Source organism: Melanostigma gelatinosum (genome assembly GCF_949748355.1).
Source record: "Melanostigma gelatinosum genome assembly, chromosome: 16".
NCBI classification, from domain to species: domain Eukaryota; kingdom Metazoa; phylum Chordata; class Actinopteri; order Perciformes; family Zoarcidae; genus Melanostigma; species Melanostigma gelatinosum.
The window spans coordinates 18,598,914-18,626,690 of record NC_136649.1 but is presented as its reverse complement, the minus strand read 5'-3'; the positions used below and the strand labels follow the sequence as shown (position 1 = coordinate 18,626,690).

Below are 27,777 nucleotides of genomic sequence, written 5' to 3'. Positions count from 1 at the left end.
AATGATTGACTTTATTTGATACGGTACATTCACTTCAGAAGCCAAAAACGTCTCAAAGTCTGAATGGTATTTGAATTGTTCAGAAGTCTTAGAGAAGAAAACATGGATTTATTACCCACTCAACAAACACACTCTCTGCTCAAATGATCTTTTTGGTCCACAGTATTCATATTTCTACTTGAAATGGTTGATTCATATTCACAATACAAAATTCACATCAGTGGCCTAATTTGTGCATAACATAACTACACTTCCCCATTCATCATGGTGTATGGATGCCTGCTCAGTGTACAACATAACAACAAGGAGATGCAGGGTAGTGTTAACTCTCTCCGTGGTCAGTCTTCAAAGGCCTCACAGAACAACCACAGGTATCTTTGTTTCGTCTTCAATTTCCTCCTTCCTGGAAAACACAACTTGCAGATTGTGAATGTTACATCCAGCAACGGCATTCTGCAGACAATGCAGGGAGGATGTGGCTGTGGCCCCGGTCTTTTGAGAGTGCAGTCGGGTGGGGTGAGGGGAGATGGTCGGACCAAAGGAATCGCCGAGAGTCCTTTAGGCCGTCCCACTGGCAGAGTAGGAGAACTGGGGGAAGTGGGGTCTCCGCTCGCTGTCGAATGACTCCATACTGTCTTCTGAGGATAGAGGACAAACAAACAACTGGTTATTTAATTGTCTAACTCAGGGGTGGGAGACATTACAATACATACTGAGAGACAATATACATTTGTCTACTGTCTATCAATCAATATTCCAGTCAATGCTATGTACTGGAATAATAGATATATACAGTAGTGTGACTGTGGATTTGAACTATATCACCTACTCCTGGTAGAAGTACATGTGAATCTATATTATTTATACTGTGTCGTCTCTGCCTTCACATGCATTTGATGACTTCGTGAGGCAGGACACTCTGTTTTAATGGCACTGGCTGTCCAGGAGAGGGGAGCTTTGCACTCTTGCAGAATGTTTTCTTTTCTCCCATTTATGAACTCCTCAAAACTAACTGCAGCCTCACAGCAATGAAGCATCTCAAAGGGTCTGTACAGAGGAAAATACTCACGATAACCTTCATGGCCAAATGAATTTGCTCTCTTATGAACCTGACTGCTTACATTTTAATATAAAACTCAAAATGAAAGGAAACGAGGACATATATTTTAGGGGTAATTCCTCGTTCTTAATAAAGTCTCACAGGACGTGGAGGGAAATGCATCTTCTCTTGCACAGTGCTCAGCTCAAACACTGAAGCTTCACAATAAGGAATGTCTGACTTTGTGTCATAAGTAAAGTGGTGTTACGTGTGCCGTATGCGTGGGTGCGTATGGTTCGGTGGTACCTTGTCCGGGAGGCGTAATAGTGATGGTCTGTGCTGTGAACTCCTCGTCAAAATATCGAGTGTCCGTCTCCGAGGTAACTTGGGGCTTAAACGGCGGGACCAGCTGTTGGAGAGGAGAAGAGACGCAAATATATCGGCACATCAGGGGCGTCAGTCGGTTTGGTAACAGTTGTCCTCCTGGAGGCGGGCGACATCTTCACTTGATGTGACGCCACGTCATTGATCCCCGGGGGACGTGATTTTGTTCTGAGCTCGGTGTCCTTTCAGCGACTACAATTTCAAGAGAATGAGGTTGAACCAAAGCAACTGACCTTCTTCTCATACACGTCTTGCCATTCGATTCCTGCGAAGAACTTGTGCTGCATGATTTCCTTGGCGTCGTCCGGCCCTCCACCTAACCTGGAAGACGAGTACCAACGGACGAGTCAGGATGTGAAGCCGCTGATCGTTTCATTGCTACTTCTAATACTATTCTATTTATTTGATCATAAAGCTTAAAGCTCACATCAGCAATACATTTTTGAATCATCAACATGGATGTACTGGATGCAGTAGAGGCCCCGGTACCTCTGCATCGGTTCCTTCTTAAGAAGGCCGGAGAGCAGCGAGCGGGCCTCTGGGCCGAGAGTCCGAGGGAAGCGGATGTCTTCCATGAGGATGAGCTCGAACAGCTTCTCGTGGTCCTGGTTGTAGAAAGGCAGTCTGCCGCACATCATCTCGTACATCACCACCCCCAGACCCCACCAGTCCACAGCACGGCCGTAGTCGTTGTCTTCTAGCACCTTGGGGATGAAGAGGGGCGTAAAAGTTTATTTAATGCAGCTGTCGGGATGCTCATGAGCCATTTTAACCACTTGGGGAGGGGTTGTAGTACGTAGGGATTACATTTCTTTACGCAACACTACTGTCTCATAATACAGTAAAGGAATATAGATTTGATCTTCCTTTTTCACAGAATATTTGTACAATAAGCTAAAGAAAATGTTTAGTTGGTATGGCTTTGAGGTGACAGTTTAGGGTTGTGTTTGGACGTCAGAAGGCTGTGAAGACAGCAGCTCTTTAGGCTGAACATACCGACCCTAAAGCAACTGTCCCCCATCACCCCACCCCCACTAAAATCACCTGCTCTCCCCCCCTGGCCTGGTCTTTTGAGGCAGCCCCAGGCAGCACTGACTCACAGCTCACATTAGGAGCATGGCTAGAGTTTCCCCTGGAGCCCTGCATATTTAATCACCACAGGACCTTCCACACAAACACACACGTACAGATCAACAAGCAGCAGAGGCGTGGGTCGCTTAAATAAGCAAACGTGTGGCAACAAACACAGACCAGTCCTACGAAACAAACCGCTCAATGAGCACAACCAGAGTCCAGCCAGAAACAGGGAAATATTTACTCCCATTATTTCCATAGGATGACTTTTCACAACAGTTCTTAATGAGACAGAAATCCTCCAGTGTTATGCTCACTGAACAGCGCAACCTGTTGCATGACTAATGTGCTGCTGAGCGGAGTCGTTCCAAGGTCTCCGGGGACATGTACTGGATTATACCTCGCCAGGCGGATGTTGAAGGTGAAATCAAGACAAGGAGAACAGTCTGTTCTCTTAAACCTCGAGCAGCGTGATGCTGGCCGATTCAGACCTAAGAATAGAAACTTCGGTAAAAAGACGTGGGCGGATTAATAGAATTAGATATGGACACAACAGCGCACAGGCCAAGCGAGAGGGTCCTGGAAAACAGATGGGACGGATGTGTCCGTAAAAGGAACAAAACTACTGCGTGCGTGTGCGCCGCGCATGTGGCAGTGGGCACTCCGCCGGGCGCTGCGGTGAGCGGCAGGCATCGAGGAGGAGGATTGGGAGGGCAGGGGGAGTAACGTGAAGCCGGTGCGGGGCTAGGATTACTGGGCCGTCTCTATTTCCAGCGCCGCTGTCGTGTGATTCACACCGTGCGACAGCTGGGCCCGCAGCTGCCCCATATATGTAGAAGAGCGCCACAGCTGTGAAGCTGCCAGGAGCGCAGGAGCCAAGCTCATCCCTCATATACGTAACCAGGACTGCCTGCCTGCTTGGGCCCCAGCCCCAATCTAATACTGTTACACCGCCCCAAAGGAGCACAGACAGGGGGAGGAGAGAGCGGATAAAAGCACCAACACTTGCTGCTCTCTGAACCGCTCCTCTCTACACTTTTTATGCTCACTGACGGCCATTAATCTTCCAAGACTGTGAATACAGATCAGCTTCAGTGGCTGGATTAAACCTATCCACATTCTTAGATATTCCCTGAAAGACAACTCCCTCTGCCAATAACCGTTTTGTTCTTGTAACTACTTAATAAAAGTGACAAAGCGAGTTTGTACCACTCTTTACTCCAGAGACAGACTGGTCTCTCCCCCCCCCCCCCCACTCTGGGTGGAATATTCCCAGACGTTACAGCATTCCTGTGAAGCACACACACACACACACACACAACAAGGTCATTGTTTACTGCAGAACAACCTGTAACACTGCCCGCCCCGCACTCCATGGAGACACTCGCCAGCGACCCTGTTGCCATGGCAATGCCCCCCCCCCCCCTTGATGTCTCCCTGCTCTCCGCTGCCGGAGCAGTCACAGACTGAGCTACGCCCGTGGAGGAGCGAAGAGGGCCAGACAGAGTTTAGGATGGACGGCGTGGAGAAAACTCTATAAATAGGTTTATAGCAGGTATAGAAAATAAACATTTTCTTTTACATTTGTCCCGGTGAGAAGGAGTAAACATTCACACGCTAGCCCAGCCCTTTGCCTTGATGAAAACAACAGCTATATGTCCCTACGAGGCCGTCTGAAGCATTGTGGCTCTGTCCGGGTCAAGCGAGGCATCCAGGGCAGCAGTGGTGGTGTGGCTCCCCTGGTGACACACAACAGCTGTAGCCGATGTGATCTTTTTTTTTTTCCCTCCAGGGCAGAAGCTCACGTTTCCTGAGGCGCCCCCCCCCCCCCCCCCCCCCGCTGCACTCCCCCAACCATAAAATTCCAATTGAAGGCTAAAAACAACGATACGGCAACTGTGTCAACATGGACACCCCTCTCCCAGAAAACATTTTTACGGCAACAGGCAAGGGGGCTATAGCGCAAACACTCATGTACTTACTCACAACGCAATATCGGGTTACACAGCCTACTCAAACACTTGTCATACCTGCACAGAATATGAGAGCAGGCTGCCCTGCCCTGCCCTGGGCACACTCATTAACTCTCAGAGATTAGAAAGGCATTTTTGGGACAGCTGCCCTATCATCCACATGCTTCTCATCCACTGATACCAAACAACACACGGCACATTTTTGTCCAGAATCTACTCAAAATGATCTCAGGTTGTTTTTGTTGATTAAGTGACACTATAGCCGGGTAGGGAGTGAAACATATCGAATGCACATGTCCTACGTAAGACACCGCCGTCCTCGTCGTGGTGTTCATCCCGCCATAGGGATTCAGAGACTTTGAAGTTTTCTTCTGGCAGCTCTAAAGTGACCTGAAAGGTTACGTCATGTTTGTTTTTCCTTTAATTTGTCATCCATCTGTATGTGCAAACATAAAAATCGCTTTGTTGCAAGAAAGGGTGACGTCAATATTTCAGGTTAGACTGAATCCCTGTAGTGATTACCTCAGGCGCCAGGTACTCTGGCGTCCCGCAGAAGGTTTTCATGGTGGCGCCATCTGTGATCCCCTCCTTACACAGGCCAAAATCTGTGATCTTTATGTGTCCATCTTTGTCCAGCATAAGGTTTTCCAGCTGAGGGGGGAAATAGAAATAAGACAGATGTTAGCATCATCGTAAAATGACTCACTGTTTAGGTTAACAAGCAAGGAGGGAGGAGACAGGAATAGTATTTCATAAATGTACAAAAAGACATCTGCATCTGTGTTAGTTATGGTTCCACTAAAATATTCTAAAAGTATTGAGTGAATTTCTGAAATTTTGGCAAAATAAAAATCTCAATCAGGGCCCGTTTCCAAGAACTACCTTGATGCAAAGATAACGCCAGTAACCTTGCTGCCTACCACTCATGTTATCAGTTATGTCATCCCTCTTTTTGTTTAAATGAATGAATCAATCTGCTGCTACGGTGATAGAAAGAGGTGAGATGTTAAAGGGGCCCCCCTATCTTGAACTGAATCAGCAACGTTGTGGTAACCCTCTACACCCAAGTTCCTTATATCCGTATATTCATGGGCTGTCGCGTGAAGCGGAGGTACGTAATGATGAATGGCAGCATGTCATGAATGCTTTTTCTACAGTAGAATAAACTGATGGAATCATCATGACAAAGGTTTCTATCAGCTTTTATTGCATCTTCTCTATTTTCAACATGCCAGCTTTTTCAACCCAGTATAAAGTAGTATCAAAACCTTTCTGCAAAAGTTGAAAATTCTTTCATATGTTGTTTGTGATCACATGTTCAAGTAAATTGACTAATTGTGCATCGTGCAGCGTCATGACTTGAGGCTGCGTGGCCTTTGAATATTGTGTCCTATTAGATATGCGTGTCCCTCCCTGTCCGTCTCTCTCTCAGTTAAAGTCACCTGGCAGCTGTAGCTCACACGTGGCCAGCAGCGCCGGGCCAGAGTCAGCACATCCTCCAATCCTGCTACCCTGGCACTTTCAGGAGAACCCAAGCAGGCTGGGAGCCTGCCTCATAAACCCAGGGGAGATATAGGGAGGGAGGGAGGGAGTGCTGTGCTGACCTGGCTGCTATAGCTTTATCAGTTGGAAGTAGTAGGGCTAGATGTGTCCACTACAACACCGATAAACCCCCCCAGCCCTCCTGAACCCAATCCATCTCTGGTCCAGTCTTTAGACTTTTGTATCGCTTTTAAACACCGGTATTAAAGAGTCTTTACTTCAGGATGGACATTTTCTCTTTGTTATTTAATAGTGCTGTACCGCCAGCATCTCAAATGACATTAACTACGCATAATGTGCACAAAAATTACTCTCTATAAGAACAGTGTGCGCATGCTAAAACGAGAGGCGGTGGCAGTGTGTTCAAAGAGGAACGGTGGTTATTTCTGTCTAGCTGCAGTAAGCGTATGGACCGAGCCTCCCTCCAGCTGCAGTGAAGTCTGGAGACTGATCCGGGGGAGGCAGATCAATAAACCCTGGCCACTGCCACTGCTCTCGATGGAGGAAAACCCTATAAATATCCTGCCAGGGGAGAAATGTAGGAAGGAGGGAGGGGAGGAGAAAGACAGAAGAGAGGCTGACCGCGAGGATGAGAGAAAGTGAAGACTTGTGTCCACATCTACCTTGAGATCTCGATAGACCACGTTTCTTTCAGCGTGCAGGTAGTCTAGCGCCGACACTATCTCTGCACCGTAGAACCGGGCCCGCTCTTCTGAGAATACACGGTCCCTTGACAGATGGAAGAAAAGCTGAGGGGAAGCAGGGGAACATTGACAGCGAGGAGGCAGAGGACAGAGGAAGAGAACGTTGTTTAGAACACCGAAAATAGCAACAGTTCAAAAGCATTCTGATTCAGGTGCAGATGTTGTGACGGTGAAAATGGTTTACCTCGCCCCCGTTTGCATACTCCATGACAAAGCACAAGCGGTCATGTGTCTGGAAGGAGTATTTCAGTCCCTGCAGACAGAGAACGAGAACGCTCAAAGCAGAACTTGCTGATGTTTCCAGTGAATTCAAGAGGAAGCTGACATTTAACCAGCCGGTAGTTACATGAAACATCAATGCATCACAATGCATGTTGCAGCTTTGACCCTACTGTACATTTTTAAAAACACAAATGTCAAGTGAAAAAAAAAAAACTGCAGCAAAGTGTATCCAGTGTTTTGAGCCTTTTCAACAACTGTTGTGTGGCAAACATTGGTCCCATTCATTGCACTGAGCACATCGCATTACGTGTTGCCTCCACCAACCACTTAGACCCAACATTTTGGGGGAGCTTTTCACTACAACCCACCTCAGACTTACAGAGAAAAAGTTCACGGATAAAAAGAAAGAGAGAGAACGTCCAGTGTTGCTTTAAAAAGGCCCAGCTCGACTGCAGCCTTTGTAAGAACGGCTCTTCAAAACATTCCTGGTAAAACTGCCCCTTTTTCTGAATGGATTGAAGAGGCTCCAGAGGATCTCTGCGAGTTAAAATAAGGTTTGGTTTAGGTATATGGAGGGGCTCCTTACTGTCAAGAACGGATGCTTTGAATTCTGGAGGACTCGGTTCTCCGTGAGTGTGTGCGCCACTTCATCCTGAAAAAGAAAAAGCCACAAAGAGTGTTTGTGCAACTCTCACAATAGCTACCCATTTAAGTATCAAGTCATTGCTCCACTGCCCTCCCCTTAGCGTCTCCCCCCCTTTTACATCCACTCACCTTTGCTACGATCACCTCCTTCTTCAGGATCTTCATGGCGTAGTAGCGTCCTGTGGCCTTCTCCTTTACCAGGATAACTTTGCCAAACGTGCCTTTTCCCAGGAGTTTTAGGTATTCAAAGTCGTGCATAGTCTGTAGAGCCAGGGGAGAGAAAGTGGCATCTGGTTACAAGCAGAAGAATTAACAAAAAAAACCTTAACTAGCCAGGGCACACAATCCCACTGACAATGACACAGAAGCATTTAAGGCACTATTTCACCCACCATGCAATTGGTGTCTCAGTTATGTGTCTCAGTTAACCTCTGACCCCGGTACTAAGGAGAATGCTGAAGATGGTTATGTGAGGGACATCCAATCCGGTGGCCTTGGACCCTTCATGTCATGACACATGTGGGGGTTGTGAAACCTGGAGGACACACTATCTGGTGCTAAACCACCCACGGCTGATGTTGGGAGAGGCGAAGGAAGGTGGGCTTAAGTGGCGTAAGTGCAAATATGGAGAATAGTAATGGTCAACATGGACCGGACTCAGGATCGGGAAGAATAACAAGGCGGTTGACTTAAATGTTTACGGTAATGGACACTGCGGTTTGTCAATGTGTGGACAGCGGCGAGAAGCAGATACACAGCAGAGCGAAGTGGCCATACCACTTTCTGTCTGGGTTTGGTCAGGTAGACCTCCATGTCCATGGGGTCCGGAGAGGAGTCCATCATCTCCTCCTCCTCTTGTTTCTGCAGGCCTTCAGCCACTGCTTGGATGGCCTTAGTCCATTCTTCCCTGAGGGAGGCACAGGCAGCAGAGAGATTACATCAGCCCACTTACCATCACGCAAGCCCAGCAGCCCAATCGTGGAATTGTCTTCTTATCAACAGGAAGGCAATTTCAAGTGCGAGTTCTGCCAATAGCCAGCGGACCGTACGCACGTGCATAACAAGATAAAATGTGTATGTTTGGGAGTGCTTCGACATGTTAGAAAAAAAACAGAGCTGTTAAACTGCTTTCTAGCAACAGGGGCAAATTCTCTGCATGTAAATGATTTGTGTTTTACTGCTCCGTGAGCCGAGACGTGTGTGTGCTTCTCGCTTGCCTCTCCTCGGGGGTCTCCACGTGGAAGGTGCGCTCGATGACAGTGGTCCACTGCAGGCAGCGGATGATAAATGTGTTGGGCTTGGGCCGTTCCGTCTTCATCAGCTGGCACTCTGACCACAGCCAGGGAGGGAGGGAGGGGAAGGAGATGGCGAGACGGGCCAGTGTGTAGGGGAGCAGAGGGGAGAGACAGACCCACAGTTATAGCCATTTATCTTTATCGCCACCTGAACAGACACTGTCGGCCAATTTGGAAAAGAACAGGTGCATTGTGGTGGAGGAAAACAACCGTTGAAACTTTGCTACTACAGGTTTTGACTATAATTTGGAATCTGTGTCGTATAACATCAAATCCAGAACTCCCGAGAATGAATGAATGAATATATCAATAAATACAAATTATAATATAGTTCTGCAATCAAACACTTTTTTTCTTTTTTACAAATATACAGTGTTTAAGGATTCATGAATATATTTTTTATTGGTTGAGCTCCAGCTAATTTGTATATACATATATTTTCATGATTGATTTATAATATCCCAGAACCCATGGTGACATCTACAGAGTGTTTGTTTTCTCCAAACACAAAGATATTAAATTGAGAGTGAACAGTGGAAGAGAGCGTGTCATATTGGCGAGATACATTTTACTTATTGTAATAAAGGATTTATTACGAAGCATATCTTCACATCCTTTCCCTATGTTACGCTCAATTCTCATACTTTTGCAGCAAAGCAATTGTCTGGTAAGCAGTTTCCAAAAACAATTACTCACAAACGTCTATTAACTGAATTTAAAAGGCAGCGATTTCCATCTGCACCTCCTTCAAATCAACATCTGTTCCCAAATGAAACATGTCAGCAAATATGTCAGAACGTGACACAAAATGGCCTCTGCCTGATAGATGGAGGACAGGGGAGTGGACCACCACTGAGATCCAACATGGCTCCATCAGGCTGAATATGTAATCCAGCTGCAGCCGCCCCGTCAGCAGCGGCGCACCATGTGTCCTCCGCGGTGGGGTCGTGACAGCGGTGACGAAAACAAAAAAAAGCCGCTGATGGAGACAGAGCCCCAGAGCGGCGCCCAGATAAATAGTTGAAATCAGGCGGCTAATAGCCACGATAACTCAAGAGTGTCGGAGAGGAAACATTTTGTTAAACAAACAGTATGCTGTCTAATTGCTGTGTTCAGTCATCTGCACAGCTTATCACAGCAACTTTCTCTGATGTGAGGATGGAGCGGGCCGGGCTGCTCTGGGCATTGCATTTTGTATTTTTTGTCACAGTATAAAAACTGAGTTTTTTTTGGGGGGGGGGGACACACACACACACACAGAGAGAGAAGAGGAATGGCATCTGATATATTACAGTAAGGAGCCAGACATCTTGCTTTGCCCTGGAGCAGTGCTCTTGTTGAAAGAAACTAGCAGTGAAGCTGTTGAGATGAGACTACAGCCCATTTGCTAATGTCTCTATTCATAATCATTTACGGTGACATGCGATGATAAAAAGGTATATCTGCTTATAATATTAGAGAGGCCTCACTTTCATACTGTGACCTCACAGGCACATGTGTATGTGTTGATAAACATTTGTTTTCCCGTTAATAATCACTTTGCAGGGTGGAGAATCCAGATACACCAAAACAAGTATGTGAACAGATCTGTTACAATAATGCAAGAAAAGAAACAAGAGCGCAGAAACAAAAGCTGCCAAGGGACAGAGGGGGGGGGGGGGATGCAATGGTTTCTCTGAAGTAGCTACTCACGTGCGACAGAGAAGTTATTTAAGGGGGTTTCCAGCTGGTCGACATCTTGCGGCCGCTCTTTGTAGCCGATGAATGTACCGTCGCTCTTCAGGAGAAAATACCTTGGCCTCCAGGTTTTGATGTATTCTCCTGATATGAGAAAGAGATTGAAGAGCACTGTTCAGTTACTGTACAGGAGACTAAAAACACTCCTCAGAGGCCTTCTGCTCACAGACAAACCTTAAATGACAAATATCACATGCTTTTCACATTCCAAAAAAAAGCTGACTAGTGCACAACCCTTTTGTTTACATTGTGGCTTCATGATTAATGACGAAATAGCGTCGTCCTCTCTCTTTACATTTTAATTCCCAGAGGTGCAACCCATTTCCTGCAATCTAATTACTGCGCTGTTCACGAGTGCTCCCTGAAACGACCTTGTCCCCGTCTCTCTCCGAGTGGCGGTCAGCTGCGGGACAAATGGTGGTTTTAGTAGGAGTCAGGACCCTCCCCCCCCGCCCCGTCTGTCCCCTTTCCAGCACTCACTTGCTAATGTAGACTCCAAGTGAAAATTCAAACTGTCCAAGAACTCTCTGTCCTCCTACCGTTTCCACGCACTGGCAAGTTAAATTTAGGCTCTCAGCTATATTCGAAACAAAGTTATCTGTCTACTATAGACAAAAAAATAAATCTAATTATAGTTAATATACCGTATTCCACCAATTTACCACTGCACTCCTAGAACACTGTTGGACAAGAAGTATCGGCAAAACCAGAGATGTCTTTTTTTATTCCACACATTCTTCTTGTTCAAGCCTGGCACCTACATTACCCACAATGCAACTTGACAGTAAACAGTTCAGCTGGAGTTTCAGGTGTGTTTTGCTAGTAGCGGTTAGCGTAGCCTCGTTCTGCAGGCCTAAAGAAGATATGGGGACCGAGCGACAACTCTAGAGAACACCCAGATTTTTTTAAATTTTCTAAAATTTGCAGCCATCAGCCCAAACCAACACAAACTCAAGTTACATCAATTGATGCAGTCTATCAAATGCAGCGTAGCTGAATAATCGGTGGAGTTCTCCTTTACATTTAGGGATTTACATATATATAAATAATAGGTCTGTAGTCAGGTCAATGGTTTTTATAAACCGCAACCACTCTTTTGCCTCTTTTTCAACACTCATTTTTGTAACACCAGCGTCACGTTTCCCAAAGCCTCAATTTGATTTTCAAATAAAAACTTTCCACAATTCCAATTTTCTGGACAACACCCAGAACTTCAGGCCATGTGCGTGCGTCCCGCTCACTCAGACACACTAGCGTCACACAAATGAATCTCTCGTAGGCAGACAAAACTCAATTTAATCCGGTGATGCTTCAGGAAATGTTGCGCCAGATGTTGTGCAGACGAGGGAAAAAAAAATTGCTTACATACCATAACAAGGCAGCGGCACACAGTGGAGGGACTTGAATATTTATACAGGAAAAAGTGTAATTTATTTTTAATTACGGAGCCACATATTAGCCCCATGCAGAGCAGTAGCAAGCTGTCCTTAATTGCCCCATTTCCTCTAACACAGAAGTGTGTGTGTGTGTGTGGGTGAGAGTGTGTCTGTAGGGGGGAGGCAGGAGATCTGTCAATATGAGCTTCTGTTACCATCCTTCAAACCCACACCTCTGACTGATGAAACCGATAACACGTCAGTCCGAGACGGTGCAGACCAAAAACAGCAGCTAGTAATGTCTCCGCTGTTTAGCGTCGTCCTGATAAAATATTTAGGGAGAGGACAATCATTCACAACACGGCTGAATGTTGCTTTTTATAATTTGTAACTTTGGACAAAAGTTGATCAAAATGATGAACTTCCTCTTCCTCTGCTTCTTTTCTACATTAGCAACAACCTCTAATAAGACCAGGGCTGCAAATTCCCCCAATATTCAAGAGGGAAGAGGAACACAGGAATTTATAGGAATTAAAGTGTAATACAAAATTAAAAAATAAAACATTCGATTCAATCGTCAAGAACATACTGTTCATACAAATTTGACCTCACTGTTTAACCCATCATAAGCATTTAGGAGCAGTGGTCGGCTATAAAGCACCCGGGGATAAACCCCCAACCTCGTGGTTACAGGATGTCCCGCTCTACCCACTGAGCCAAAGCCACCGTAACGTGGAATAAAATGGAAATATATACAGTGTATATAAATATAATAACAACACGGAGGATCTTTAGACTGAACCAAGAAAGTGAAAAGTTATGTTAAACTTCCTTTGGAAATTTTCCAGAAAATTACCAGAAACTTTCTGGAGCCTTTGCAAACCTAAATAGGACATTTTCCACATTGTTTTTCCTCAGTCAGCATTAAAAAGGTGAGCGGGACAGGAAAAGGACACTTTAGAGTCATTCGTTGACCTCATCCTGCTGTATGAGGCCGTCTTTGCATCACCTTCCAGCAGAGCAACGAGCCATTTACCCAAAACCAAACATCAAAGTAGAAGAACACCTGATTTACTACCACTGGCAAACTGGTGGCACCAATCACAACAGTGGGGGAAACATCTGCCCCAGAGCACAATATACTGAAGTCTACAATCCACAGCAGATGTCCAATATGTTATCACATTTTTCATCACGGCACAGGAGCAGGTTTTTTTATTGCAGAGTAAGTATTTTTACACCAAACATAGCTCATTTAGAAATTAGCTCTAGCCATTCTTGCCGCCTTCCGACAAAAGCCACTCGTACCGGATGCGCCGTCCTCATTAAAACGCACACCGGCCGGAATCATGCCCGTTTCAATGCAAACACAATTACCGTGATGAGTAGTTTGTCAGTTTCAAACTACAGGCCGCACCAATCAACTTCCACATCAGTCACCCACGTCACGTGCAAGCTGGCCTCCAGAGAATCCACATGCGTAGCGTTATTTATCATAGGCCTTCAAGACAACCACACTCCCTTACTTCAGCACAAAATCTAAATAATTAAAGCACAGAAAAAAGGTGCCATGTAGGAGTATATGTGGCCATACAAGCACGAGCTGTGACTTGAAGCAAGATGCTGTTCCACACGAACACAAGTTGCCTAAATCTTTTACACTGCAGCCAGAAAGTCTCCTGAGCCTTCCATACCGATCCTTGTTTTCCTCAGCTGGGCCCCAGCTGGTGCCTCGTTCCGTGGTCAGGTTTTGGCTGACCCACATCCCTCAGCTATAGTCCCTGCCAGCCCACAGCGAGGACAGTATGTGCACAATGCAGAGGCAGAATAATCAGCCTCCTACCTGACAAAAAAAAAAAGAAAAAAAGGAAAGACACATGATTGTCTTGCCTGTGGAGACTAAACTTTCAGTGTAGAAGTCGTAGTTTGGCAGCAGCAATGCAGCTAATCCCTTCCACAATGAGTAAAGAACTTTTATACATCAGTCCTCAGATACCTGCTGGGTAGAGACAGGTGTTTATGTGTACGCATGTATGTGCTTGTGTGTAAATACATTTGTTGCCGTGTACACTGCCCTGTGAGCAGTGAAGGTATTTGTGTGTTAAAAGATTACAACAACATCCAGTTTTTGGAAGGCTGAGAGCTTTTGCCTGCCAGCTCCGCTGACGCACAGCACCCACCAGCAGTAGCCTGGGTGGGCATCCGTGACGCAGCAGCGCACGGCACGGCGTGCGTCGGCTGGCTAGACATTCTCCGTCGCTGAGGTGGCCTCGGTCACATGGCTGTCGGGAAGACGGCGATGCCAGCTCACCGCTCTCAGTCACTCGACTCTTCAAACAACTGTCACTTTCTTGAATTGTGGAACTGTAATATGAAGGACATGACAGGTCTGCACGGTCACTGGGGCGAGGCCACACAGAGCACACTAAGAGGAGCACAAGCTCGTGAAGGAACGTGACACTCCAGGTCTGAACCCTTCCTGAGATTAATGACCGCTACTGTGAGACTAACTGCTAAAACTCTTCAATCACATTTTCCTGGGGGGATGTAGATAAAAGGAAAATGTTTGTGAGGCTTTTGTCATCACTTAATACACTAACACACACATCTTTCACAAAAGACTGACACAGAGATGCGAGACCAAGAAATGAAGTAACTCCACATCTGCAATGCACATCCTTCACGCTCTTTCTAGACAGGACTTCCTCGTCTGTGACCACAAACCTGGTCACATGACAACAGTGGAAGCAGCTATACCCGGTTGTCTGTGCACGTGTGTGTCTCCACCACATTGCAACACAATGCCTCACACACAGTCTGCGCTCAGAGCGTAAACAACAAAGATGACCCTTGTCAGCTTCCTATTTACACCCATTTCCCCTTCTACTTTTATTTAGTTCTACTTTCCACACTGTGGCCTTTCGTACGCACTGACATGACCAGAAAGTGAAACAGACAGGGGTCAGGACAGTAAATGTGGATTATATTAAAACTGTAACATACACCAGCAAATAAATCGACCCGCATCCCTGCTTTCAATATTTGATATGACTCGACATCAATGTTTTTGCAGAGTAGACCCCAAACACATCCTGTGTACAGTGAGACACAGTGCAGACTGCTGACAAGAGACAATGGGACTCATAACACTGGAGGGCCTTCTGCTTTTAAGTCAGTTCATCATCACTGATGTACATCAAACCCTTTTGATGTCAACACGTTCTTGAAAACAGGAAACCGGCCAACAGGCAGACCGACCACAACCTAGATAAGATAAAACCTCCTTCCGAGTGTCCGGTCTGGTCTCACTGTAGCTGCCGAGACGCACGTTGCTGTGAGGAAATCCACTGACGATCTGCGTCCCAGAATCAAAGCTTTGCTAATAAAAGTCAAGTGTGACAGCAGACATGTGGCTGAACTCAATCAAATTAGGGGGGGGAGGAGTTGACACCAGATGAGAGAACTAGAGGGGATGAAAAAAAAAGCAACGCAGTGCGCAAAGAGTGGTAGTGAGACAGATCACTACATATGTTCCCCACATATGCAGGACTGTGAGCTGAAGTGAAGTGTGTATGAGCCATGCGTACTGTCGGTGTGTGCATGGGAGGAGCTGTCAGGGCCTGATAGAGTGTCTTTACATGACAAGCAGCTGCTGAGGTCTGGGATGCGCGCTGGGCAAAGTGGAAAATAATGAACGGAGAACCGCTGCCAAACGCAACAGAATTCATCTTTATTTGCCAACTGCTGCATGGCCCTTTGTGTGGACGGCTCCAGCCTGTCACCGCCACGCCCTCTATACCACACACACACACACACACACACACACACACAAGGTAGAGCCACAGCTGTACATGGTGGAGCATCATCTTGCTTGGACCCACAGGGATTCAACTCTACAGTCGCCATTTGCAGGTGAACTTTGGCTTCAGAGGCCTCAACAGTAAGGGCTGGCCAGGCAGACTCACTGAGGGGTCAATAAATAAAAGATAAAATGTGGACGACTTTAGACAGCCGGGGGAGAGGGAGAGAGTGACAGCGGTTAGTGAGGAGCGTCCTGTTCCGGCCGTCTCCAAGTGACAGCGACAGGAATGTTGAGGTCCCAGCTGCTGTGGCTTGTTGGCTTTTAATAAGACACATCATGCAGCATTCATCGTGCGGCCCCCAAAAGGAGGGGCCACAGTGTCTTTACAATGTGTCCAAACTAGCAGCTCTGTGGCGCGTCACCCCTTTCTCTCCGCCCGTTTCTTTCTACTTCAAAAGGAATTTAACGCAATTTCAAGAACAACAATATAAATAAAGAGGCCCACCTCAATCATTTGCCACTAGATAAACTATGCATGCACACACACACACACACACACACACACACAGTGAGAGGAACCAAGGGAGGGTCAGACAAAATGCGCCTCTCAGTGCCCACACCCAGTGGTTGGACTTCCTGAGGGGGCTGCTGTTGGGTTTTGTCCCCGTCTGGCCATTCATGGCTTGGGGATGGAAGGGAGGGAGCCAGTGGCAACTGCATGAACTGTGCATGTGTATGTGTTTGAGTGGTGAGAATCGGATGAGAAAGGGGGGGGGGGGGGGGGTTAGGCGGAGGTTGAGGATTAGGGAATTAGAACTCCAAAGCGAGGGAGGAGGAGGGAGCGGGCTGCGCCTTTTGTTGGTTTTTCCTCAGCTGCCCCCGCCATCCCTTCGGCCCTTTTCTGCCGAGCTCTGCCTGTAGGCTGCAGCTGCGGCCTGCCACCCTGTGCCCTGCATCTCAATGAGCCACGGGCCGCCCCGCTCCAGAGGAGACGGGGCTCCCTGATGCAGGGGTCACCACAGAGCCCCAGCAACCACAAACTCCGCCCCACACCATCCGCTGCTCCGAGCCGCAGAGCTCTGGGCCGGGCTTCTCGTGCTGCCCGGACACCCGTCTACCCCATTTGCCTCTCTCCCTGTGACCATATAAGGCAGCACCAGGCTCATATGCCATCCTAAACTGTCCAGGAGTATGGGCCCTTCCCTTTATGTCTTCCTGACATCCCCCTCCTCTCCAAACCTCTTTTGTTGGCCCCCCCTCTCCCTCTCTCTCCCATGCAGCTGGATGGGGGACTCCATTGCCAGGGCTTTGGCAACGGCATCAACAGGTTGCGAGGAAGGGCCACCCCGGCCTCCAATGTAGCCCTCTCTGTCTCGTCCCCTGATCCCTCTCTCTTTCTCTCTGTCACTGCGGTTGCCGCTGCTACCCCAACAGGAAAAAAAAAAAAAAAAAGCACGGGGGATGGGGGGGGGGGGGGCGCGATGGAGGCTGCCCCTCTTTCTCACGCTCGTAAGAAAGCCCTCACTTCTTCTCCGTGGTGAGTGACACCTGCTGATTACCATAGAGACACTGTGGGAAGTTCCCCCCCCTGCCACACTGGGGCTGAGATTTGCCCCCTCTCCCTGGGTAAACAAGCAGTCCATGGATTAGTTAACTGGGTTACTGCATGGCAAACAAATAAACACACATTATTGAGAGCAAATTAGTGCCAATGAACTCCCAATGACCAGCGTAAGATCAAATACCCTCAAACGACCACGGAGTTACTCCAGAGGATCCGGTGGAAAATTATCAAGAACAACTTAATTCTAAAAGTATGATAAAACCCTTTCTATAAGGCCTCTGAATAACCTGTAGAATATGTTCCGAGTAACACGACTAGCTGATGTGGAGGATGTGGGGACATATCGGAGCATACAGTCAACTCTTGGTCTGCAGACAGCTGAGCGTCCCCTTTATCTCTCGTCTCCCCTGCCCTCCCTCAACTGGAGAAAGGTGCCACAGAGGACAGAGGCAGAGAGAAAAGAGGGGACGTAGAAGAAACAAGGAGAAGAGGAAGAATGTGGGATTAAGAAAGGAAGAGAGCAAGGAGGAAGGACAGACAGGAGGAAAGCGAGGAAACAACAGAGACAAAGATGGGAAGAGAGTAACGGAGACGGAGTGCGCTGCCGAACACCACGGCTGTGGCGAGCAGGCGGACTTTACACAGCAAAGTAAGCACACAGCGGGCTCGCCGTGAGAGGAGGCGAGCGGTGGAGGTGCCACCTCCCTCAGCCTCCTGGTCCCCCCCCAGCATGCCAGCCAGCCTGTCTGCCGACAGCTGCACCCCAGTAATTTACTTCTCTCCACCACATTTAGCAGGAAGACTGCTTCCCATTACCCCGAGCAGGGGGTCCGCGCTGACGGCCAGACCCCCGGCCAGCGCGCTGGCGTCCCGGTGTGACACCCTCTGCTGCTGGACCCCGCCTACACGCGCTCCCCGCCTACACCGGCCTGGCACTCCGGCTGGTGATCAACTTGCTAGTGTCTGGATATCAAATCTACCAAAACTTGAGTTATCGGTTGTTTTGTTATTTGCAAAAAGTGATTTAAAGTTACACATGCTATTAGTTTAAGTCAAGCCACTCGTCACAGAATTATATCCCGTAGCTTCTATGATTGGTTTTCCACACACATTGTTCACTGGTTATAATGAATATTGTAGGAGTCTCAGGCTTTGACCTCTCAGCTCCTTTTCTTTAATTTCTACTTAACAAATGGAGATACACAATAAGTTTAATTATGTATACAACTTTAAACTGTATAAATAATCCAATCACATTACTTAAGTAAGTAGTAGAGCATTGCATAACTGTTTCTGACTTTATTACCATGACATATTATCCACAAGCTTCAAGATAAACACTTTGGGATCCACTTAATAAGGACGTAGTAACTTTAAGTGCACTCAAGACTTGTTTGTTGTGTGCAAAAGCCTCACAATATAGGCGTATATTTGCAAATTGGAAGAGGTATAGCTCAGATTCTGCAGTACTTAAGGTGTGTGTGTGTGTGTGTGTGTGGCCCATGACGGCCATAATGAGGGAATGTGTCGGTGCAGCAGCGCTGGCAGCCAGTCAGCATTGCAGCATCATGAGACATTCTTAAATCAGGTGGGCCCGCTCCTTTGAAGAGCATTTAACTGAGCAGGGAACACCACATTCCCTCACCGAGATCACAAATACAGAGAGAAGATGAATGTTAAAGAATGCTGGCTGAATTATTAGACGCCTGTTCACCAGATGCATCAGACGCAGACGTGCAAAAGATGAAAATGTTTCATCGACACTTACTGTGTCCTGTGTTTCACAAAACCCATGCATGCTTTTCTCCCATCTCTTCCCCGCCCCCCCCCATTCTTCTTCCCAGTCTGCGTCTCATGCAATGTCCTGGACCACCAACAACGTCACGCTTGGAGGAGCAGCTCATGGCCGTCCTTCAGCCGCATGACCAGCAAAGGAGCCAATCAGCTGATGCGCTCCGGAACCGCTGAGAGGCTCCGTGTGGCATGTCACACACAACATCCATCCGCTCTCCTGGGGCCGACTGGGTTCACTGAGCAATGTTCTGGGAACATCACAAAGATTCTGCTCAACTTCTGTCTCACTCGCTCTTTATGTTTCCCTCGATATCTCCACCGGTGCGCCCTCTGCCTCCATCTCACCCCCTCCTCTCCTCTCATGAGTCGGAGCCAGCTGAGCGTGATACCCAAATCCAACAGTTGTTGTGGCCTTCGTTAGCCTAACGAAGGGGCCGACTCTTTATACTTGTCAGGGAGCAAATGAGTCAAACAAACAAGGGCCAGGGAAGAGGGGAGGACAAGCGAGCGCTGTTCTGTTGAGCTTGACTGGGTTCTTGGCCGCAGCACTTCCCTGGAAACTAGGGAACCCACAATCTGCCTCTTTGATGTCCGATGATGCTCTGGCTTTGATGGAAACTTTTGGAACAACACACTTGCAAAAAGAAATAACATGCTGCTCGGTCTCTGTGGCCACTAGAGGCCGTAGGCTCGTTCAAAGTGTGTGGGTGCACTCTGTGAAGGATTCTAAAAGGGAAGTACCATTTGGGGACGCATAACAACTGGTTATGATAGTAACAGAGTTACAGTGTTTTAGCAAGCCTGTACTTGTGATGCGGTCTGTGCATAAGGGCACCGGGTAATGTCCTGCTGGCAGCGTAACTTCTGCATAAATATGCTTCACACCGTCCATACACTCACACATTTGCATATGCATGTCCAGACGTACGTACAACCCACTCCCGTCCTACTCTGCTGCCTCGTCTTGCATTCCAACGCTGTCCTTCCGAAACAGACAGTCACAACAACGCGTCCCAGGCAGCGTCCACAATCCAGACACATTACTGCAGCACAAGGCTTAGGGAGAAAGTCGGAAGGTGTGTCCTTCAGAATGAGATCATTTCACCGAGCGCAGCCTGTCTGGAACAAATGTGCAGAGCACCTCAAGGCTGAGAATCCGCAGCTCTAATGACAGATTAGCTCCACTGGGAGGGGGTGGGGGGGTTCACAGGGTACGAAGGCACAATGCTCGCTCTACTTTCATTCAGGAGCCTCCACGTGCATGCTGAACATGAATAATGGGAGTGAGTGACACGGATGTGTTCAGATGACGTGTCCAAGCTGCCGCGCTCTCTGCATGTGCCCGACCCGTCATAAAATCTATTCATCATGTAGCACCATTAAATGGGCATTAGTGGAGGAAAAGGCCACATTTTAACCATGCCTCCTTTTGCAGAGTCTAATATGAACGTAGTTTGGTGCTAGATGGTGTCCGTGGAACACACACACACAAAATGTTGATGGAAATATTGAGGGCTATCTTTTGCAGAACATTAAATTGGTGTTTTGAGTGCACACATGGGAGTAATGAGCATGCTCAACACACTTGGAAGCGGCGTAAGCCATTTATTATGACGCCCACGTGGAGATGTGAGTCACTTGGGTGGCGCCGCCGCCACACACTAAAGCTACACTCAAGGTGCAACATGGGATGATGGTGGCTGAGCTTGCTGGCTGAGGTGACGGACAGCGAGACACGGCTACGGCAGGTTCACCTTCTGTGCAGTGGCTCTGGGGGCAAAGACTGCATGACAGTGACGTGACACTAAAAGCCTTCCTGTCAAGGAGGCAGGTGGACGCTCTCCAATCAAAACACAGAGGCTCTGGGTGACATTTCACAGGGCACAGCTGCTGGGCTGTGACAGCATGCCAACTCACTATTCCTGAAGGGTTGTTTGTTTAGTTAGTGTGTGTGTGTGTCTCAAGTAGAAGGGTGTGAATGCTATAACTCCGTGTGTCACCTGCCACATGTTATTCTACTCGTCACTAATTTACTATTCTTATAGTTACACTTTACACCGGCTCTCCGTCACAATATTCCATTCTTGTCAGTACTGCTGATGGTATGAAAAAAATAATTTACCTGTGCCAGTTTTGTGGCACAACTAATATACAGAGAAAGGAACAAATACAGAATGAATGAGACTTCATCCCAAACTTGTGGCTGTCAGTCCAAAGACGGGGGCAGTTTTCCCCCCAAGCATCTGACACGTGTCAGAAAGCTACGTAATTACATACACATTCTGCTTGGTCGACTTTTATGAAGATTTGTAGGAATTCCTTTTTTTGTGGCTTTGGATAAAACTATATTCTTGTCATCTACTTCATAACTAGTCAACAGAGCATCTGCAGATGGAACACTAACAGCATCCAACACGTTATCCTCTCCCTCACTGGAAGGACCCGGGTGTGTCTGCCTGAGACCAACTGAGCCGAACCAGGCGAACTCTTTTCCTAAAACAGCAGCCTGTTATGCTCTGAGCCCAAGCCTTGAGGAGGGGGAGCATGGGCTAACACACTACAGCGGCACACTGTGTGTCCCCCCCCCCCCAAGAGTCCCAGGAACTCTCCTTGTGACCTGCTCCTATCACCTTGTCCCTTGAGTCACAGACTTTCCTCTTTTCCAGTAAAAGCCTGGTTCCTTGGCACTGGGCCTGGGAGGCTTCAGTGGTTTTGGAGAAGTTCCTTATCCTATTTTACCCCTGGTGGTGTAGGCTCCGTGAGGCAGCTGCAGTTTGAAGGCAGAGTTAGTATGCACATAAAGCTGCTCAAAGCCAGCAGGTATGTGAGGAATGAGTCTTCGTCCAAACAACAGGACTCACGCCCGACACGGAGCCGTGCCGCGCCGTGCAGCACTGTCAGAGCAGCCAAATGGGGCCCACCGGGGACTCTGCAACTGGATAGCTCTTTACATCACAGCTTGCGTAAATCCTGTTTAAATACTGTTACCCGGTGATCAATCACCCTCTGCACGTGTCATTTCTGCAGCATTAAGAAAACAAATCTATCAACAGTGCACAATAGTGAACTCTCGCTCATCCAAGTACCTCAGGAATGAAGGGAACGTGGATTTGTGAAACCATTAAGAGTCAAAATAAACATTTTTAAAGTGTACACCTTTTATGCCCCAAAACGCAATGTAGTTTATGAGTACATATAAAAAATAAATTAAAAAAAAAAAAAACTTACACGTGCATGTATTCATGAAACAAAGTACTTGTTTTGCAGGTGAAAGGTGTATCAGGCTGCACAGTTGGTTTCTAGTACATGGGGTGATGATAACTACAGTAAACTACATGCTAATTGAATTATTTTTTTAAATACACAAAAGAAACCATGCAGCGCAATCTGTGGAGTTGCATTCATCACTGAATCTGAATCAAAAATCAAATCAAACTACATACTACAAACTATCTTTGCGTTCACCTCGTTTATGCAGCCATCCCTCCTTGACAATCACCACATTGGTCATGTTGGTGGGCAGGGTGGAGGATCCAGGTTTCCCGCAGGCAGAGACACAGCTTTGTTTCCTTCACTCGGCTCTGTGCAGGAGCCTGGAGATGAGGTCCCGGGGTTTACAGCCGCCCGCTCTCAATGGTGGTTACCTATTAGTTGAAGAAGAGTCAAAATTAGCCCCATATTGAGGTGACAGATTGTTCCACTTATCTGAATATTAACCCTCGGGTCAACATAGCAGAGGGGAGGCAGTGGCATCGAGAGGACCCGAGTGTTTTATGGCCCGGGTTAGTGGAGGTTGTGCTCAAACCACAGCGCAGTCCCTTTCACATGTGGAACCTGCAGCACTGAGAGGTTCAAATAGCCGTGTACCACCGTGGTTTTTTGGCATTCACAATGACGTCTTCCCCCCTATTGGAAAATCCCATGCCACACACACACACACACACACACTCTCCTGGTGTTTTTTTTTTTACTCACCACCAGAACAGCAGGAAATTTTTAAAAATTATATTTTCAAACAATTCTGACACAGGCTGCCTAAATGCCTAAACTCATTTTACAGTTGCACAGGGTGCTTGGTGTAAACTGTTTTTCAATCCTACATAATCAAAGGTTGTACAAAATTCACTTTGAGATGAGGTCGTTTTGTTCAATGTAAAATAATTGCTTTGACTTTTCATCACCTGATCAAAATATTAAGTGGCTACTGAAAAAGAAAAAAGGATTTTCCCGCCACAATTGCATTGACAACTTGGCAAACGCCATCTGCTAATGAAGTTCATGTGACGTGATCAAAAGCTCCTGGAACAGCTACCGGATGGGCCTCGAGTTGAGGTTGTGAGGAGACGGTGCACTGCATCTGTGAGTGTTGCAGTTTGTATTCACACCTGACCAGTTTACGCTACACAAGTGTTACTAGGTCCCGGCAAGGCAAGCTGCCAGGCTGATGTTTACAACAACATGTGGGCACCTAGCCACACGTGAAGCCGGCATGAAACTGCCGTCACATCTACGCAGAACAATGTGACACTACCAGTTGTAAATTATGTAACGGTCTTCAGAAAGATGTTTAAGTAAACAAGTGGAGCATTAAAAACTACACATACAACGATAATCTTACCCTGTGTGATAACAGGATGACACTGTATATTGACAGTCATCAGATAAACTGAATTGGATTTATCTGATAACGGGCTGAATTCCATCACAGACGTATCAGTCATCCATTAACATTGTACACAAAAAAACCCCTGCAGGCTACCGTAACCAAACACTTGACCTTTTGATTTATGCAGGACTTCTTTTTGTTACATAAAGACTGCTTTGAATGCAGGGCAGTGGCAAGAGAATGATCACTTACCATGCTTCTTCACACAAATGTCACATACTGCGCCAGGCAATCTCTGACCATCGACTGAAATCAATTGCCTGCTGCTGCTCAGCCGGAGTAAGGCCATCAAAAGAGCTCTGTTTGAGTGGCCTCATCTAGCTTACTGGTGAGGACAACAACAGGAAGTGGATGTGACTATTGACAGACTTTGAGTCATATCAGTACAGCCCCAGGCTCGAACGCATGTGCGATCAACACGCCTTTTTACTGCCATTCTGCTCACTTCCATCAATGAGCCAAAGTGAGTTTGTGGAAGCACAGTTTATTTTTGCCCAGTGTTTTTGTTTATTGCACTGGGGTTGTGGTGCTTGTGTCACACAGTCGATTTTGGGAGGATCTTGGAGAGGGATTTGAAGAAAAAAAAAAAAAAAGGCACACTGAGTGCTATTCAAACTAGGGATCACACAAACCGTTGGATCTCTCCGGCATCTCAGTGTGTACTCTGTGACACAGGCACGCACACATTATATACACATTGGGATACATCACACAAACAAACTTGAGCGTGCACACACACACACACACACACACCACAGCCCAAAAAGCAAAAAAACATGCACAAGACCGGCTCCGGAGCCACAACAGAGCGCTGCTGTTTTAATGGGAGAGACCTGTTGCTACTGCGGCCTGTGTGGAAAAGCTGGCCTGCTGCCAGCGCTGCAGCTAGCAGCCACTGAATGAACCCAGTACCCTGACAGCGGGTCACATGGTCCTCTGGCCTCTGGGCTACCGCCTGCCTGCCTGCTCTGCTGTCAGTGCAGCTTTCAATCATTCATCTTTTTTGGCTCTGGCGCTAGGAGCCATCCCATTCGATGCAAATCAGTGCCATGCTGCAAAGACACCACACACACACCGAGCCGGTCACTGGGCCACAGAGGGCAGTCCCATGCGTTTACGGCAGGAAGCAGAAAATCAGGCCAACATCACCACCGCGCTACTTCCTGCATCACAGATCGATCGATACAAATCTGGTTTTGCTCCATTTTCCTGCTGCTGCCGCCCGGGTAAATAAGAGAGTCAGCTACTGATTTACGTTTACATAAGATAGAAAATTACGCTCAAATATATAACGTGAAATGAGAACATTGAATTTGCCCACCTGCTGCTGGAAAACAGTCCCTGAAGAGACACTTGGGTGCGAGTTCAAATGCCATAATGAAAGCAGTACTAGTGCGATCTATTTCACAGTACCAAGTTCCTCTATCAAGTTCCCTGAAAGCACATCACTAATGATAAGAATAGTGGGTAGCTGAAGCGGAATACCAAAACACAGCTACTGTAATCTTGAAAGCCTCGTAGACTCACTGCTGTAATCTTGTGATGACACGAACAGCAACCCCTTTATGACTCATGTAGAAAATGTATTCATCGTCATGCCACCGGGACAAGCCATGAACTAAATTAGTGACGGATCAAAATGGATACCTGTTCTGTCCTTTAAAATAAATAATCTGCAAAGCACACAGGGTAAGATCAAACGGTAAATGGATGGTACATTTGGTTTGTTGCGAACCAAATGACCTGGCTGTTGATGTGAGCAACCAGTAGACAAGATGAACGAAGAAGAAAAGTACCTTATGTTAGGCCGCAGTGTTCTCGGTTTGTTACACAGAGAGCAGTCATGTGATCCCGATGGTGGGCTACCATCATTAGAAGCGTATCCTTCCTCAGATGTAATGCATCTAAACTCCTGTGGCGCACAATAAGTTTGGCTGTGCACAAGGGCAAAATATCAAGCAACATTCCCCCGGATTCTGCATGCAACCGGTGGCATATTTGCGTCAACGGGGCTTCGAGGGGATTGGGTGGGATGTGACTGGCATTTTCTAAATGGAGAGGGGAGAGAGCCACTGGCTGCATCATTACGCCAGCTTGTTGCATCCTTCCCAAGTCACATGCCAAGTCCCCCTGCATAGACACACTTGGACAGACGCGGTCTCGTGTCCCATGACCGGTAAAAACATTGTGACACTAAAGGCGTTAAGGTATAACATGTTCTCTTTCCAGGCTGCACATACAGACAAGTGACATGTGGGAGGCCAACTGACAGTAAGTAAAGTGAGGTTTGTCTCAAGTTGGACATTTAAGTTTTGCATGTTGCATGTCCATTAAAATTGTGCCGCTCAGACACTCCCATCACACCAGTAACATTAATGCTTCACATCACGGACACTTAAAAAAATAAACCCTTCTTGACGAAATTACTGTCGTAAACAATGATTTTGTGAAGAAATGCATAACTGTCATCATTGTAGGTGGGATGTCAACAGTGGGGAGAGTAGAAACACCAAAACAACCACCCACATGCATTTAGCAATTATACTGATTACAAGAGAGGACAATATGAATACAACTCTATTATACCTTTGCTTTAGGACTTCCCTGGTGAGCAAACCGTGGACCTAAAAAAGGCCCTTGGGACCACTATAAGGATGGCATCTAGTCACAACAAAGATGTACTACTTTGTGTACCTGAACGTGAATGCACCAGTGTTACAACAGAACAGCAACAAGCTAGCAAAGATAACGAGTACAGCTATCGTCTCACTCCAACAAGTAAACAAACGCAGTGGTAGCTCATAACAATGAATGAGCTACTCTCTCGTGTTGAGCTCATTTGTTTTCGTTGGCCTCCCCCCGGGCCGTAAAGTGCAAGCGAAAACAACTTTCTCGTAGAGGTGAACCGTTTAAAGTAACAGATATTTTGGCCTGAGGGCTGTGTCTCAAAAGTGGTCATTGTCAAAAGAAATGAATGGTTAACTGCAGAGTGACTCGCTGTTTGTAGAAAAAACAACAACGCGTTACACACTCAGACGTTTATACGGCCGTTGACTTTACAGCGAAATAACTTCCACAGCGACGTGGAGTCAGGAAAGTACCTCATTTGAGGTTTGCATTTAGCGATAGAAAGGCTGTGGGGCCTAGCAGGGCAGCTTGGGTGAGAATAACCGCATCCCATGTAAGTACAATGGGGACCTACCCTGTCGAGCTGTCGACCTCTTGTAGTTAACCATGCGAAGGAAACGCGGACATTTACCTGGACAGGAATTCAACAATGTGTCCGTCTCATTATTGTGAGCTGTTTCGGCGGTATATTAAGTTGATAAGTCCTTCAACAATGTGGACAAAAGTGCTCTCATTTACTCCGTTTCTTTGCCTTTCTTCCACTACACCTCCCAAACGCGCTGTCTGCAATGCCTCTGTGGCAGCCTGCTCTCCCGGGTCCTAAAGCCGGTCTTTTTATGAGTCCCACTCAGTGGAGGAGTGGTAGGCTGTCAGCCGTCCCATTGAAAAAAACCCTGCAATGTGTCTACGGGGGTTTATTAGGTGCTGCATGGCCTCGTTGAACTCTGCGTTGTATTATCTGTGTTGTTGTTTTCCAATATAGGGTCCGGGGTTCTACAGAGGCCCCTGTAAGATTTCCAGGGGATCTTTAGTACAATGAGGCATATCTGTTTTTCACTTCCTGAAACAATCACACGAGATAATGTATAAGACCGACTCTTTTTTTAAACAGCTGTTCATTAGTGATTACATGTTTGTACTTTGCCACCTGCTGTATAATGAGCTGTTGTAGGGCTGCACATGTTGATTGTTTATTTTAAGTATTGAATAATCTGCAGATTAATTTCTTGATTCATTGTTTGGCCTATAATGTCAGAAAATTATGTAAAATGGACAAAATGCTCACCACAATCTCCAATGGCCCAAATTGGCCAAGGTTATTTACATTATAAA

General features: G+C 46.9%; 1 protein-coding gene across 6 annotated transcripts; it reads right to left on the bottom strand.

The window, feature by feature from the left end:
• Nucleotides 1-425: 425 nt before the first annotated feature.
• akt1 (v-akt murine thymoma viral oncogene homolog 1) lies at nucleotides 426-27,227 on the bottom strand. Of its 6 annotated transcripts, none has more exons than XM_079286614.1 (14): nucleotides 27,020-27,227; nucleotides 22,617-22,795; nucleotides 10,571-10,699; nucleotides 8,801-8,912; nucleotides 8,361-8,490; nucleotides 7,713-7,844; nucleotides 7,525-7,590; nucleotides 6,901-6,969; nucleotides 6,636-6,761; nucleotides 4,993-5,121; nucleotides 1,913-2,127; nucleotides 1,657-1,744; nucleotides 1,346-1,448; nucleotides 426-638 (listed from the first exon to the last, which is right to left on the bottom strand). In XM_079286614.1, exons 2-14 carry the CDS (start codon nucleotides 22,660-22,662, stop codon nucleotides 559-561), a joined length of 1,425 nt encoding a protein of 474 aa, XP_079142740.1. In that variant the 5' UTR covers nucleotides 22,663-22,795; nucleotides 27,020-27,227; the 3' UTR covers nucleotides 426-558. The 6 variants fall into 6 exon arrangements, with proteins under 6 accessions (XP_079142740.1, XP_079142738.1, XP_079142739.1 ...); XM_079286612.1 differs by having other exon boundaries at nucleotides 27,077-27,227; XM_079286613.1 differs by lacking the exon at nucleotides 27,020-27,227 and adding an exon at nucleotides 25,614-25,748.
• Nucleotides 27,228-27,777: the final 550 nt, after the last annotated feature.